Source organism: Lissotriton vulgaris, unplaced genomic scaffold, assembly GCF_964263255.1.
Source record: "Lissotriton vulgaris unplaced genomic scaffold, aLisVul1.2 SCAFFOLD_638, whole genome shotgun sequence".
NCBI classification, from domain to species: domain Eukaryota; kingdom Metazoa; phylum Chordata; class Amphibia; order Caudata; family Salamandridae; genus Lissotriton; species Lissotriton vulgaris.
Window position 1 is genome coordinate 960,117 of NW_028249064.1, and position 17,447 is coordinate 977,563.

At 45.4% G+C, this 17,447-nt stretch overlaps 1 protein-coding gene across 1 annotated transcript in view; it reads right to left on the minus strand.

Annotated features, from left to right (window-relative positions):
* HOOK2 (hook microtubule tethering protein 2) overlaps nt 1-17,447 on the minus strand; it is a 247,428-nt gene that overhangs the window by 219,534 nt on the left and 10,447 nt on the right. The window contains exon 4 of the mRNA XM_086950246.1: nt 17,237-17,369. Within this exon, the coding sequence (XP_086806372.1) occupies nt 17,237-17,369 (133 nt within the window). The remainder of the gene's footprint in view (nt 1-17,236; nt 17,370-17,447) is intronic.

A 17,447-nucleotide genomic window follows, 5' to 3' on the forward strand; every position in this document is an offset into this window, starting at 1 on the left:
AGAACATTAGTGATGCAACAAGCATTCTAGAGGCTCGCTCAAACACGAGCCTTAAAGCAATATACAATAAAGAAAATACAACATAACACCCCCCCCCCCTTACAAATAAACAGAAAATATATACAAGCTAGGAATAACAGTAAAAAGAAGAGCGAGGAAAATAATAAAAAAAGAAAAAAAAAAACCTAAGAAAACCTACCTAACATAATCTTTAAGCCAACTAGGCAAAACTCTTTTCCTTTTTGAGCCTCCTGCACCAGCCAAGCAAGGCTCTGAATTTTCGTCTATGTCAGTGGAACTAGAATCCCTGTTTCCATCCTTGTTCCCTACGTCACCTTGACCTGGCATGTACCCACCGACTTGACAGTCCCTAACAGGATCACTAACCAGCCCTTCTCCTTCCCTTAATTGAGGAAACAAACCACCTGGAGCTAACTGGGATTGTAACTCACTGTTTTCAAAGTAGTCTTCCACCCAATCAAAATCACCTGATTTCTTACTCACAACTTGCTCCTCATCATGATTTTGACAAACGTCAAAGGCAACATCTTTAAGGTTCCAAACTTTACCATCACTTAGTCTAACCGAGTTCCTAAAAACATCAACAACTTTTTTCGGCGAATCAAATTTATTTTCACCCTTCAGAACCTTGTAAGGTTTCCTGATCCTGACCCAATCTCCAGCTTTCACTATAGTGTCCTTAGCACCATGTCGTTTATCATAGTACTCTTTGCTTTTGAAATGAACTCATTCAAAATTCTTTTTCACTTCCTCAGGTGACCATCTCTGCACACTCTCCTTAAATAACCAACCTGGATTAAACTTACACCTGGGTAATCTACCTCTCATCATCACAAAAGGGGACACACCAGTACAATTGTTCAAAGTCACTTTATAAGACCAAACCGCCTTCTGTATCTCTACTTTCCAATCCAAATTCTTGTTGTTAGCCGCCTGCAAAATACCTTGAATCACCCTATTAAAGCGTTCCACCGTTCCATTCCCGCTAGGATTGTACAAAGAGGTTGTTTTATGTCTGATACCACACTTCTCAAAATACTCTTTAGCAGCTTTAGATAAAAATTGCACTCCATTATTCGTTAAAATATTCACAGGCAACCCTTCCATCATAAAAATTTTATCCAAGAATTTCAAAACTGCTTGAGTGTCCACTTTTTCCACAAACTTAACCACGGGCCACTTAGTAAAGAGATCAATAGCAACCAGACCATATTCTTTCGCGTCACCTATCGGACCAAAAATGTCTACTGCAATAGTCTCCTAGGGAAGATCAGGAATGAGTCCCTCACTCATCGTTGGTCTCAATGTCCTCAAGGATTTATCAGCCGAACTACAAACTGGACACATTTTTCAAAAGTTTCTATCTCCTTATCAACCCTCGGCCACCAAAACAAACCCTTGACAGCCAACTTAGTTCTCACTATTCCAAAATGTCCCTCATGACACATTTGTAAAATCTTTTTCCTTAATCCTGCAGGTGGAACAATCCTGTCCCCCCCTCATTAAAACCTCCTTTTCAAAAGATAACTCAGAACGTACTTCCCAAAACGGTTTTAAACTGCCTGTCATAAATTTTTCTTTAGGCCATTCTTTGCAAATAAATGTTGAAACTTCCACCAACTCTTTGTCCATATCATGCTCCTTCGATCATTCTTCTCTGCTGATGGCAGGAACCCCAGAATCTTGTACAAAAGCTACGCTAAAATTCCCCCATGGGTCATCAACACACTCCTCTAGCAGTGCAGGCAGTCTAGACAAACAATCTGCCACAACATTATCTTTTCCTGGTACATAACTAATACAGTATATGTATTCCTTCATACGCATTGAAATTCTTGCCAATCTAGCAGAAGCTGTTGCAGTTCCATCTGTAGATAAAATGTGGACTAACGGTTTATGATCCGTCCTGATGTTTACCATTTTACCCCATACAAATGCACGAAAGTGCTCTAATGCCCACGCGCAAGCTAAAGCTTCCCTTTCTATTATAGGGTACCTGCTTTCCGCTGGTGACAAAGCCCTGGACGCAAACAAAATAATCCTCTTTTCCACCGTCCCCAACCTGCGACAGTACAGCGCCCAAACCTTTATCGCTTGCATCAGTTGTCAAAAGGCAATCCAAATTGGGGTCAAAGCTCGACAAAGCGTTTACTTTTTGCAATTCCCATTTAACTTCTGCAAATTCCCTTTCACACTCCTTTGTCCATTCAAATTTCACATTTTATTTCAATAATGATCTAATATACACCTTTGAAGCGAAATTCTTTATGAATTTAGCGCAGTACTCTGCCATTCCTAAGAAGGATTTAATCTCTTCTTTAGATTCAGGTGCAGGTGATGAAACAATGCTTTCTACCAGCGACACTTTTGGCCTGACACCCTCCTCACTGATGATATGTCCTAGATAAGAGACACTTCTCTCGCCAAATTTACACTTGGATAACTCTACAGTTAATCCTGCTGAATTTAGTGTGTCAAACACTTGCCACAGTTTTGCATCATGATCTTCTTTGTTGGTACCTGCAATTAAAACATCATCCTGGAAAAAACAAATACCTGCCATATCACCAAATAATTTGTGCATTAACCGCTGAAAAACAGCCGCGGCTGATGCAAGCCCAAAAGGCATTCTTCTAAATTGGAAACAGCCAAACGGCGTGATGAAAGCTGTTAAATGCCTCGATTCTGGCTCCAAAACTACCTGGTGATAGGCAGCAGAAAGGTCTATCGTGGAGAACCAAGTTGCTCCTCTTAAGGAAGAGACCATCTCATTAATTTTTGGTAACGGGAACCTCTCAATCACAATATTTTTATTAAGATGGCGTAAATCTATACATAAACGAATTTTGCCAATGGATTTCCTCGCTACTACTACTGGACTAATCCACTCTGATGAATCTACTTCCTCGATAACACCTTTAGCCAAAAGGCCTTGAATTTCTTGCTTTACTTCGTCCCTTAATAACAGGGGAATAGGTCTGACCTTGTGCACTTTAGGTTGTGCATCACTTTTGAGCATAATCCTATGCTCAAAACCTTTCAATTTGCCCAACTTTCCTCCCACTACATTAGTGAATCTACTTTTCAAGACTTCTTCTATCTTGCTACATTCTTCCAAGACCAACACCTTCTCTTTGCTGTTAGTGTCCAAAATGATGTGAAGATTTTTCTGGTCATGCCACCCTAGGACAGATGGTCCCGTTTTGGCTATGTATAACTTCCCTCTTGTTAATCTACCTTTAAAAAGGAAAGTGAGCCATCTGAAACCCAACAAACCTATCCTTTCCCCGTGTAACTCACAGGATTAACCTCAGAGACATTCAATTTATCCCCTATCTTGTGTGTAAATTTCTTCTTCCATATCTCTTTGTTAATGATAGTGTATGGAGATCCAGAATCTGCATACACTTTTACCTTTATACCTCCTAAGGACACTTCGCAAATTGGTTTACCCTCCATTGCTTCATCAGTGATATTGAGCATATAATTCCCCCTCACATTTTTCACACAACCTTCCTCATCTTCGCCACTCTCGTTAGCACTCAAATCTTCATTCCAGATACATTTAACATTACTATGCTTGCGACACATTTTGCTTAAATGGCCCATCAAGCCACACACTCCACAATTTTTCCTTAGAGCAGGGCACGACTTGCTGTAAGCCATGTGTTCTTTGCTATCGCAACGGTAACACCTTCTGTCATCTACATTCTTTTCTCTTCCTTGATTCCTGAATGGTTGAATGAAGTTTTTGGTCTGAAACTGTCTAGTCTGACTCTTTGCCGCTCCTTGTATTTTGAAAACTGCAGATGACACTTTGTCTGATTCTTTTACTGTGTCCTTGACAACAATGGCACATCTCCCGGACATTTCCGACTTCCTCATAATAGCAAGTACATCATCCAAGGGTGCATCACCATTTACCCAAAGATGGTCCTGAATTGGTGAGTTGTCATTGTGCATAACTAGTTGGTCCCGAATGAGGTCGTCATGCAAATTACCAAATTTACAGTCAATTGCCAGTTTTTTTAAGTCATCTAACAATTCATTGACCAATGCTTCTTTCTTTTGCTTCCTCTGAAAAAAAATTGTGCCTCACCACACCGATACACACTTTTGGTGCAAAATATCTATCCATATCTGCAATGGCATTATCAAATTCACTTAAATCTGCATTAACCACTTTTTGCATTCATGAATACGTTTTTAAACCTTTTGGTCCCAAAGAATGTAAAAGTATTCTTTTCTTTTGTTCTGGTTTCATTTTTGCATTTTCATCAATAGCACAAATATAATTGGTGAAATACTCTTTCCATTCTACCCACTTCATATCTGGTTGAGATCCTGTAGCCCAGAAAGGTTGTAGAGGGCTGATTACAAAACTTTGTTGAGCCATCTCCTCTTTCAATGTACCCTGAGGTTGATCTCCAGTATCCATAAATTGTAAGTCACTGATACATATAAAAATATAGTTGTAAATTGCTCCAATAATACTCAATAAAATATGTTCCAACAACACACAATATAATGTAATAGTGTCCCGACAGTCTCACCAGTTCTTCTTGTGAAATGTCAATGAATCCCTTTAATTTAATATAAATATTCTTAATATTGCTCCTTATTCGGTTATTCAGTGCTTCGTCGTGTGATTCTGCGTGTGAAACTGACCAGAGAAGTATTTCCGATGAGGAGGAAAACCCAAAATGGCCGCTACGCAGGGTCACGCTGCGTGACCTTGCGGGCTTCCGTCATACCGCAACTAATCCAGCGTCAGAGTGCAGAGAAGAAGACGTTCTGAACTGGATCGTGCAGCCAAGAGAGCGAGCATGGAACTCTGCACTCGGTTAAAAGATGCAGGCAGGCGCCGCCTAACAGAAACCAGTGAGTCAAAGCAATTTTCCGCCTACCTTAAATAAACTTGGTAGATGTCGCAGTCGGCTCACGCAGGGATAGCAGGCTCAGTAGGCTCACGCAGGCGTTTTCCTGAGATTATTCTATTGTCAGTTCCAATAAATATAGGACGATTTTTTTTTTTTTAATGTGCAAAATTCCACCACAACGTCCAAAATGATCCGTATCCCTCGTCGCCGCCAATTTGAAAGTAGGGATTGCAAGCTGAATTCCTTAATAGTTCTTTATTCAAGTAAGGTAATAAAGAAGAACAGGTGGTGCCAGGAAGCACAACCGTACAGAGATGTAGCCAGGCTCCAACTGACTGATTCTGTAACAACATTAGTGATGCAACAAGCATTCTAGAGGCTCGCTCAAACACGAGCCTTAAAGCAATATACAATAAAGAAAATACAACATAACACAGTGGCAAAGTCAATGGGTATGGTTTACAATTAAGAGTAAGAATGCTTCCATCCAAGTGGTCACTCCTCAATCAGTCCATGTACTCACACATCTATCCATTGACTTACTCAATCTTGCATTCATCCACTCGCCCATCCTCTATACCACACAAAAGAACTGAACCAGTAGTTGAAGAGGCACATTAAGTTATCAGCCAGCCCGAATGTCTTTGCTGCTAGTTTGTTAAGGATGCTGGAGTGCTCTGGTAATATGCGACTTCTAGACAAGGAGGGTTGTGATGATGCTATTGGAAATGAGAGGTTGTTCGTTGGTATTAGAGGCCATTTTGCAATTTTAACAAAAGGGCTAACAGTTCGCCTTACCGCTTTTGCTGAAGACTTGGCAATACCCTGTACCTTGTGGCCCCCAACAAGGTGATGGCAAAGCTCCAGGTCGTGCAAAACGTTGCTGCCTGGCTTCTCACTGGCACGAACAGCCGTTGTTTATCCAAACCAGCCCTTAAGTCACTCCACTGGCTGCCCATTCAAGAAAGGGTGCATTTTATGGCCCTTTGTACCACTCATAAAATCCTGCATGGGAAGGCCCCTTCCATTCTAATGGACCTTGTCGTTCCCCACAAAACTAACAGAACCCTCCGTTCCATACACTTACACCTGACGTCAATACCTAGGATCAAGAGGGCTCGATCTGGAGGCCGTCTCTGCTCATATAATGCCTCCAAACTGTGGAACGCACTGCCATTACACATCCGGACCCAGCCCAACCTGCTCTCATTTCGCAAACTTCTTAAGACATGGCTGTTCCCTTAATCTTCCCCCTTTCAACCTCTTCTGCTCTATCACTAGCGCTGGGACGCTCATGGGCAGCCATGTGCTTTACAAATCTGTAAACAAACATAAACAAACATATATATTCATAGAACGTGGGACGAATCTTACACTTGAATCAACGTTTAAGCAGCTGTTTCTGAGCGGAAAGCCATCTTTCTCCATGTGCGAACATAGATGGTCTGCTTTTCCTTAATAAGGCTGCCCTAAGACTGGGGGTCGAGCATTAATGACCCAAGCTGAAATCACCCCGAATCTCTTAGCACACGTAGTCAAATCCCTCCCGCTAGAACGGTCTCTGGCCCCACATATACCCCTGCCTGTACACATGCACAATGTGCAGCAAAGTGCCTTTCAGTCACACAGCGCATGCAAAGTACAGGGAGCTGGACTGGTCTGCCACCAGGCAGGATCACTACCCTGTGCATGTGCCAACGAGCATACACTTGCGCACTAGATTAACCAGGATAGACCCCACCGGCAAGTATAGAGGGGCGGCAACTCGTGGGGCTCAAAACAATACATAATTCAAACGATGATTGGTGATAGACAGGAAGCACACCACAGCAACTCAGCAGTTTGGGACCTGCAATGCACACCGCCCACCAGTCCATACTGTACACCGCTATTTTATGACATATGCATGTGATGCAATCTTGGGATGAGGGAATCCTAAGCGTGTCGCACCTTGTACTGGCACTGCTTCTGCTGGCACACTTGGCATGAAAATTGCAAAAAACACAGTTGATGAACAGAATGTAGAACAATGTCATACATTCACCCCAGTACAAGGATATGGGCCTAAATCCATCGTTTTTTTGCACTCCACACCACCCTGGGTTAGACACTGGCTATATGCAAATCGGTTCTGACCCTGTGCCTCATGGGAACAGTCCAGTCCGAACTACCAAGCCATGTCTTTCCCAGACTGGAATCAAGCATCCAAGGACCGGTTTCTGGCTATCAGCCTTCATCAGCCTGGATAGCTTGACTCCCGTGGTTTTTGAGAGCCTGGGACTCACGTCTGAGTATACCCAGCACAATCGGGGTGAAAATTGCAAAAAACACAGATGGACAGAATGTAGAACAATGTCATACATTCACCCCAGTACAAGGATCTGGGCCTAAATCCATCGTTTTTTTGCTCTCCACACCACTGGAGTCAAGCTATCCAGGCTGATGAAGGCTGATAGCCAGAAACGGTCCTTGGATGCTTGATTCCGGTCTGGGAAAGACATGGCTTGGTAGTTCGGACTGGACTGTTCCCATGAGGCACAGGGTCAGAGCTGATTTGCATATAGCCAGTGTCTAACCCAGGGTGGTGTGGAGTGCAAAATATACGATGGATTTAGGCCCAGATCCTTGTACTGGGGTGAATGTATGACATTGTTCTACATTCTGTCCATCAACTGTGTTTTTTGCAATTGGCACACTTGGCATGACATGCTTCTTCTGTGAGGGCTTGCGGAGTGACAGCAGGACACATTGGAGAATGCAACAGGGCTGGTTTCTTCTGAGGAAATTACTATGTACTGCCACTATAGTTCACATGGGAAGTGGTACAGGAGTGTTCCTGGGCAGTCAGCGTTTACTGGGCTGCAACTTTGACAGTTGGAGTATACTGCCTCTGCTGGCCACGGAAAAACTTTTCTACAGGTCCCAAAATGAGTACCACATACATTCCTTTAACACCGGACCTTCAGGGTAGCAAAGTGGAGCACTCCGATGCGTACTCGAGAAGAAGTGGGTTAGAAACTCAGAACTCCAAACTACACAATACACAAATCAATATCCAACCTGAGCTTTTACCTTAAAAAGAAAAAGTACTTCATTCTACAAAACAGCTAAAACTGTAAACTACACAATGAAAACCAGATCTCTCCATCTCCTCCTAAACTAGAAATTGGTGTTAAAAGGCCTGTGTTCACGTGAAGCCGCTTCCTATGGCGCATTATGCAGAATTCACAGCATAAAAGCCCCTCCTATTGCACTTGTAAGAGTTCACTATACAGAACTCCTTTTTACTGTAAGCGACACTGGGCCTACTTTAACTATGCCTCTAAATGTTAGGAGCGCTACAAATACATCATTGATGAGTTAACAGCCGCAGCCCGATCAAATGACTGCAAGTAAGACAAGCATTGGAAATGCAATAGGTCTCGCATTAGAAAAGTTGGAGCTATTGGTCTTGTAAATGACAAATATTTTATTTATTTGTTGGTTTTTAAAATAGCTAAATTGATAGCTTTGTCATTTACAACGCCAATAGTTATAACTTTTGCGAATGTGACACCTATATCATTTGGAATGCAACATGTTTTGTATTTACGTGACTTAGATGGCAGCTCTGGTCGTTAGGCCACATCTCTAGAGAGCAGGAGAGTGCAGCAGGGGAGAGAAGCACAGCAATGCAATAGGTCTCGCATTAGGAAAGTTTGAGCTATTGGTATTGTAAAGGACACATTTTTTATTTATGTGCTTGTTTTGAAAATAGCGAAATTAATAGCTTTGTTATTTACAATGCCAATAGTTTTATCTTTCGCAAATGTGACACCTATTGTAACAATATGTGTTGTAGCACTGAGTGGTGTGAGGGTGAGGGGGTGTGAGGGTGAGGGGGTGTGAGGGGAGGGTGAGGGGAGGGTGAGGGGGTGAGGGAGGGTGAGGGGGGTGAGGGGGGGTGAGGGTGAGGGGGGGTGAGGGTGAGGGGAGGGTGAGGGGAGGGTGAGGGAGGGTGAGGGAGCGTGAGGGAGGGTGAGGGTTAGGTGAGGGAGGGTGAGGGAGGGTGAGGGAGGGTGAGGGTTAGGTGAGGGAGGGTGAGGGAGGGTGAGGGAGGGTGAGGGAGGGTGAGGGGAGGGTGAGGGGAGGGTGAGGGGAGGGTGAGGGGAGGGTGAGGGGAGGGTGAGGGGAGGGTGAGGGGAGGGTGAGGGAGGGTGAGGGAGGGTGAGGGTTAGGTGAGGGAGGGTGAGGGAGGGTGAGGGTTAGGTGAGGGAGGGTGAGGGAGGGTGAGGGAGGGTGAGGGAGGGTGAGGGAGGGTGAGGGAGGGTGAGGGGGGTGAGGGGGTGTGAGGGTGAGGGAGGGTGAGGGAGGGTGAGGGGGGTGAGGGGGTGTGAGGGTGAGGGGGTGTGAGGGTGAGGGGGTGTGAGGGTGAGGGGGTGAGGGTGAGGGGGGTGAGGGTGAGGGGGGTGAGGGGGGGGTGTGAGGGTGAGGGGGTGTGAGGGTGAGGGGGTGTGAGGGTTAGGGGTGTGAGGGTTAGGGGTGTGAGGGTTAGGGGTGTGAGGGTTAGGGGTGTGAGGGTTAGGGGTGTGAGGGTTAGGGGTGTGAGGGTTAGGGGTGTGAGGGTTAGGGGTGTGAGGGTTAGGGGTGTGAGGGTTAGGGGTGTGAGGGTTAGGGGTGTGAGGGTTAGGGGTGTGAGGGTTAGGGGTGTGAGGGTGTGAGGGTGTGAGGGTGTGAGGGTGTGAGGGTGTGAGGGTGTGAGGGTGTGAGGGTGTGAGGGTGTGAGGGTGACGGAGGGTGACGGAGGGTGACGGAGGGTGACGGAGGGTGACGGAGGGTGACGGAGGGTGACGGAGGGTGACGGAGGGTGAGGGGATGAGGGTAAGTGTGTGTGAGAGTGAGGGGGGATGGTGGTCAGGGTAGAGTATAGTGGCGTAGAGTGCAATGGCATAGCGTGCATTGGTTTTGAGTACACTGGTGTGGAGTGCAGTGATGCACAGTGGAGTGGTGTGGAGTGCAATTGATCAGAGTGCAGCGGCGGACGTACAGTGGTGTCGAATAGAAAGGCGTAGAGTGAAATATGCATTGTGTGGTAGCACACTACCATTAGAGACAACATCTTTTAAATGACTTACATTTGCACAGACACAGTTTTACTAATAAAAGTATACAGTACACAAACAGTCTGGAATGGTCATCACCTAGTGTACGGATTTGTTTTGATACGTATTAAAATATTTTTCTCCACCACACTTCAGACTTGCCAAAAAATGTGCGCAATTTGTGCTTTTCTAATCCTGAAATATCTTCAGTTTATTTAAGACATTTTAATTTTCTACCCCACCCAGGCTAGCATGATTGCCACATAAATCCTTCACTTTGAAGTCAGATGGAAAAGTAAACACACGGATCCTTGGAAGACAGAGCATGACATTTGACCTCTGTCTTTGAACGCACCGAAAACGTGACAAGATGGGAACAAGATTTAAAGGCCTGCTTACAGAAATCCACTACTGGTTGAAGAATACAGTAAATAGAGTGTGGGCAAGTGAAAGGACGAACTCAAGCTGGACAATCTAAAACATAGTCAGCCAATAGAAATCAAGCAAATGGGAATTAAAAAGCCAATAATAAGCAATGGGGGGGGGGGCAGAGGGGGGGTTTCTTGCAGGGTTTGACCTAAAAAGGTTGCATGTACAAATACATTCCTATGTAATCTTTAGTGGCTATATCATGGCTGTCTAGAACCCCTTTCATTAAAGAATGAGTTAATCAAGGTGCCACTTTTTTCATAATGCTTATAACGGACCGTAACTGATTATAACTGGTGAGGGCTATTCAAATTACTAAAATTACCCGTGTCTTTGGGGTCCTGCTACGTAGACCTTACTATTTTTTTAAAAAACAGTTTAATATGGTCAACCAATTTCTTTGTGTGCCTCAGTTACAGCCATCTATTAAATAATTATTTTTCTCACTTTGACCAAAATGCACTCGCATCAAAATGCCTTTGTCTTGAATTGGTTAGATTACGGAAACATACACCACCTGGGACCTCCTTAGTTGGACATTAGCAAATTGCAGCCATTACTGTAACTTTTACAATACGAATGCAAACCATACAAGTCTCCACTGGCCCTAGGATGCACGTACCGAGTGCAGTAAATGCCAGGTGTTGAAAAGGTCTTAAATACAAGGTATCAAGCACGACTTTAATATGAAAATCCAAGTCAACAACTGAGCCAGGAGAACAACATGGCAGTGTTTAACATAAAGAAACTAATTATACGAGGCCAGCCTACGGAAAACAAATAGATAAAAATGAATACGCGTCTGTCCTTTATCAAACACTTATCTATAAATAGACACTACTATCTCTAGCCATTCCTACAGACACAAGGAATGCCGTCTCTGAACACGCACACGCTCATTGACATATAAATAATGAAAGGGGGTTAAAGGCATTCACATACATCCATGGTTCAATAAATAAACATGGACAGTCTAGGACTATTGCTGAACAGATCTCAACGTATAACTAAGCAGCGTGATTAATATCTGCTCGTGTACACAATGCTTAAAACTGCCATTTTGAGCTCTTAAAGGAGATGCAAATGTGTTAAACGGAGGTTGTTAAGGGACAAGATGTAAACTAAGTGTACAGTTTAGCCATTTCTCAAGATAAACACATGGGCTTCTAAAGAAAAGTCTCACCTAGACACTTACTTAGGTAGGCCACGCAGAAAACAAGTTAAAAGAAAAGGAGACACGGCCGGCCGTGAAACTGAAAGCACGGCCGGCCGGCCGTGAAAGCCTTTGATCCGGCAGGTGGTGGAGCGGCACCAAGCTGGGCAACAGATGGCTGGCGATTTGATGCTGTGCACGCGCATTAAAAGCGCACGGGCAGAGGGGAGGAGCCTAGCCTGCAGCCGAGATGGCCGCCTAGTTCCTCAGCTCCGCCGACCCTTGTGCCCTTCTCCATTATCCTGCCGTACATCCTGTACCTCCATGCGCTACGCTTACTTGTGGGACGCTCCTGATCACGTTGCTGCAACTCTCGGCGAAAACGGAGCGGACCTGGCGGCGAGGGGCCCCGGTGTATTTCCCGGCCTTTCGAGTGGCTGCAGCCGGGTCATTGCCTGTGAGAGACGGCCGGCGGTGACAACAACAGCAGCGGCCGCCGCGGAGGAGGAGGAGCCGGCTGATTGGACCTGCAGTGTGGCGCTGGGCTTCTCGCCGTAGCTCTTCCCTCCGCTCGGCAGCCAAGCGCGCCTTGGAACATTGTACCGGCTCCTTTACATTGTATCCCGGCCTGGCTGGGAGAGGGCCGGGATTGCTTCTTTGTTTCATTTCCTCCGTAGCGGACGCCATTTTCCGCATTGGGAACCCTGTGCCTGCCGGGGGGGTTCCCTGCTCTGCCGGCTTCCTCCCAATTGGAGCTTCCCCACGACCGGCTGCCTTCATGTCTCTGCCCCAGCTGAGCCCTGCAGATTTTCCACGGACTTCTCGAGTGTTGATGGCCGACGAGGGAGACTTACTTCCTGAGGCGCTCTGCAGCCGTTCGCCATGGATGGGGGTCAATGCTGCATCCTTCATTCTGGATACACCGCTGAGACTTCGGGATATCCTGGAGGCTCTGGAAGACCTGCGGTTGGCCTTTCGTGACACTGCTAATGGCTTGGGGGCCCGGCTTGCTGAGATTTCTCCAGCCGGCCATGATGGTCCTTCAGTGCTGCACACTACGCCACATCCTCACCCGGTTAACGGTGAATCACCTGCTCTGGAATATGTGGAGGCGACGGATGGGCGCGCCTCAGTATCCGCTGCAGCACTCTCCGGATTTGCCTTGAAGGAGTTTGGCGATACTGATCCTTCGCGATGGCCGGTGCTTATACTTCGGACGCCATGTTGCCCATCTCCTTTGTCCTCTGGTGGCATGCTTCCATGCGTCCTTCTGGACTTGCTGTTCGCGCATCGGCCGGCTGCTACGCTGGAACTCTCGCCTCGTCTTGCTCCCTATTGTACTATCCTCGGACAGGCAGTGGTGACTTCTTTAGACTTTTGCTATCGAGCTCCAAGCCAGTTTGACTCGTCCCAAGCGTTTCGACTTCTGCAATGGATTCCACGGTGGCCCTTCCCGTCCATGTTGGCTGTTTTAGAACTGGACTCCGTCGTCATGCCGGTTCGGAGGGGACAGGGCTGAGGATGTTTTTTCTTTTGCTGCAACCTGCTACGTGCATGGCTGGGACTGTAAATGATAATTGTTGGAGGTACTTGTTGGTTAGGTGCTAGGTCGGGGCCCGGGGTTGGGTGGCCGCGGGTGATAGCATTGATTGCTTTGGTTATATCCTTGGCCCTCCTCCGGTCATATGTGAATTTTCTCTTCCTTTTTTCTTCTTTTTCTTTCTTCTGAATTTCGGGTACTCTTTTGGGGCGACAGACACACTGCTAGGGGGGGGTAGGCCGTAGCCTCTGCATGCGTGTAGGGTGGGGGGTTATTTCTTCGATTGTTTCAGTTTCTATGGGCCTCTATTTTTCCCTTTTTTTCTTCTTCTTATCTTTTATTCTTTCCCTTTCTTATTTCCTTGGGTCAGGGGGAGGATTGGGATCTTGCGGGTAGCGACTGGGGGTCATTATGTGGCGTGTTCATCCTCTATCCTGACTTATTTGCTTACAGCCGTTTGTTTTGCGGATAATGCTTGCTGATTTTTCTGTTGATCGTTGCCCACTTCTGTCCTAATCGTATTGTTCTGACTCAGATCCTTCATGACCCTTATTGCTATGGACTCATTTCAAAACTTTAAAATTAAACCTTCATTATCCTACTTCTCGGCGGCGCAATTATGTATAGTGTAACTTGGATTAATCGTGCCTGCTCTGATATGCTGCTGAGTTGCCTAACTGCTTGCTGATGTGCCTTTTATTGTCGAGGCCGGCCTGTGGGTTGTAGGCCCGTATCTGTTTTGCACATACTATCTAATAAAGGTTTTCCAAAAAAAAAAAAAAAAAAAAAAAAGCGCACGGGCACAGCACCAAATCGCCAGTTAGTTAAAGTCTGTTTAAAGCCCTATAGTCTCGCTTCTCTCAATGCTCATGCGCATTGATAGGTCACGAGACAGACCTAAAAAAGGCAGTATCAAAGCCCTCTCTGTGTATTTTTTTTTTATTATTCTCTTCTGAGATTATATGAGGTCTGTCACATCTAAAGCAGACTCTAGCTACGCCTAAAAGTACAAGGAAACCGAGATCCCAAACAATGAGCTGTGTTAAGTGTCGGAAGCATTTTAATACTTTAAGAAACTAAAACTACAAGAAGCATAATGAAACTACCAGTAAAAGTGAGTGCAATGGTAGTTGGTGTGAAGATGGCGTAGGGTAAATTGGCGTTTAAGGAGAAAAAACCAACACATTGCAGTGTAAAGCACATACGCTGCTCTGGCAAAACTAGGTTAAAAGCCACTGTGCCAGTGTCCCATTGAATACAGTCAGTCACCCTAAAACCTAACCAGTTAGAAGTGTTCCTCAGAGATTACAGTTGTGGTTATATGGCTGGATATGTGGATCCCAAAAATAGATCTTAAATCATCAATCCCAAATGTTGACCTGTACGAGAATTTGGAACATTAACCAGAAAAAATGTTGGCCGACATTTACCAATAATTTGCCTGGGAGAACGAGTGTTTTATTATTTTTCAGGGAGGTTTGGGGGGGGGGGCGCGAGTAGCTGATCACTTTTATTGGCCACACAACTCTGGGACTGGAAGAAAAAAAGAAAAGTCAAAAAAGTGAACAGAGAATGCTGAAGCAAGGTCACAGCGTGGATAGAACACAGGGAATGAAAGGGTGTCTGAGCAGACTAATTCCATCATTACTGATTGACACTCAGTTTTAGAATGGAGGAGGCAGATTAAGCTTTCCTGCGAGTGTTCTAAGCATTCAAAAACATTAGACCGGATAGATGAAATTTGAAGCCTTCCTGTACAAGGTTAATGTCCTGTCATTTCCATGCATTTCCAGTTCTAGGACACACAAAAAGTGATTGCAAGTCTACTGCAGGATTCAGGATTTGTACATTCACTGTTCTGGCATATTGAGAGTTTTCAAATTTAAGAAATATATACTTTATTTCAAACTCGACCCTGTTGGCGGATAGCCTTTGGCTCATCTAAGTGGAAAAAGGTAGGGGGGGGGGGGGAGGAGTACAGGAGGAAGTAGTACAGGTCACACAGTTCCAATATCTCCCTTCTCACCAGGAAGCAAAATACCTAGCCTTAATGATGATCAAGTAGAGATGTGCAATAAAACAAGGTATGTCATTGTTAAAAGGTGACCGGGCACGAGGAGGAGGTGCCCCCCTCAAATGACTGGTGGGTTGTTGACTCTGCCTCTCCCCCCTCTTTTCAATTACCCCAGAACGACTGGTGCTCGGACAAATATCCCCTCTTCGCATGGACAGAAGAGGACACGGGAGACGGCTCCTTTAACTGGGCGTATTTGGAGGATGAGGCCACGCCCCCATCTGATGTAAGAACCGTGGGATTGTCCAAAAGAGCGGAAGAGCAGAGTTCAGCGTGTGACGACACCCTGGAGATAGACGTAGTTCGAAAGTTGAAGAAGGAGGCAGTTATCGGAACAAAGGAGTAAGAAGTGCACTCGCTGAAGAAGTAGCGGAGCCAGGAGGCCACCGTCCCCACGAAGCACCGTGCCACACTCCCGAGGGAGGTGTGTGGCTGAAGCAACTGGGTTGGGAGGCGGAGACACTCCCCTCATTATTACCGCTAACGTCTGGCTTGCTGTTTAGTTCATAGTGTAAATACTCCTTCCTTACCGCTTTTCCCGTACCCACCCCCTCACCCTTTCCTCACAACTGTTTCCTCACACGCCCTTGTATAGACCTCTTTTGACAAAGCACGTGTGCAGCGGTGACCCCAACAACCCCCTCCCCCGGTTCCTCTCGGGAATTCGGACCAAAAAGCAGGGTCCTGATGCCCTCTTCGGTGTTCCTTTCCCGTTTGGCCGGTGGTGAGAGTAACCCAGGACCACGACGAGAGGAGTAAAAGCAGGAAGAACAAGGCCACTGAACCTGTACACGCTACCTGACTTTGACGAGGACAGTTGCTACTGGAATTCTACTATTCGGGACATTGTTTCCACTAAAAAAGAAAGAGGAAAAGAAAAAAAGATTTTTTCGAAAACTATTTGGAATATTAAACTATGGGGAAGCGTGCAAACTGACTCGAATGGAAATTACCCATTTCTAATACATGAGGAACTGTCATACCAGACTTCTTTCTATATTTACTACAAGCCCTGAAGAAGTCCCTGGATGGGACGAAACGCGTTGGCGGTTTCAAATGTTTGTATGATGAAAAATAAAGGATGAACTGGAACATAACCGACTAGTCTGTGAAATAATTCTGCATTTTTTGATTCTTCAAATTGCTATATTGTGTGTACAAAGTGTGCTGGGCTATTCTATTTGCCACCGAACCTGTACCCTTTTTGGAGGGATACAGCGAACACGGATGCGGCAGACTTTGCAAGAGAAAGACTCACGTCCAGTTATAAAAGAACCTTCATAAAAATAAAACCCTACTTACCCAGAACAAGTCTCTGGTCCCTTCATACAACCCCCGCCACAGTCATATGTAAAGTAAAAAAAATTCCATACATACAAACACCGGAGCTGTGGAAGCAGTTGTAAAGAGTAAAGAAACAGTCAAGGTGTATATGAAAAAAAAAAGTAGTGAAACTTTTCCCATTAGGACAGTGGTAAGCATCCGTATCAAATGAACAGGTCCGAGCTTGGCAATCGTATATTTTCAATCCTTTATTTTGATTTCACAGTAGAAAAATGATCCAATTCACAATGGATTTTCTTTTTTTCTTTTTTTCTAGCCAACGCGTTTCGTCTCTACAAATGAGACTTCTTCAGGGCTGTCATGTCCTACGAGTATTTAGAAATGACTTGGGGACGGCATGGTGACCCGCTGCTTTGAATCCGTGCTGTTCGCTTCAGCGGGTCACCATGCCGTCCCCAAGTCATTTCTAAATACTCGTACTCGGACCTGTTCATTTGATACAGATGCTTACCACTGTTCTAAAGGACATTATTTGCAATTGTACTTTGTAGATGGGTGCTGATTCCACAGCTTTTGTTGTTTGTTTAGGACTCGGTCCTTAAAAGGAACTTATAGGGTTGTGTTCCTAGGTTTCTCAAGCACCATCATACTATTCAAGAGTCACTGACTACGACAGGTGCAGGCATCTTGCTCCAACCCCTCTTTTGTTAGATTGCTCTTTTCCCATTAGTTCATCCTCCCCTTGACCCTATAAGCTTGATAGACCAGACTCACCTTGCTTCTTCTCACAGCTAATGGCGCAACCTAGCACCAGTTGCAGCAGCTTTCCCAGCTCTGCTGTGTTGGAGAACTCGCCAATAAGGTTTACATCTGGCAGGTGCTGATCAGACACTGGGTGACCCAACACCTATTTAGAAGGGTGAGAGAACTTATCAAAACAATGCTAGGTGTGAGGAGGAGCCTTGGTTTTGGCACATATAGATGG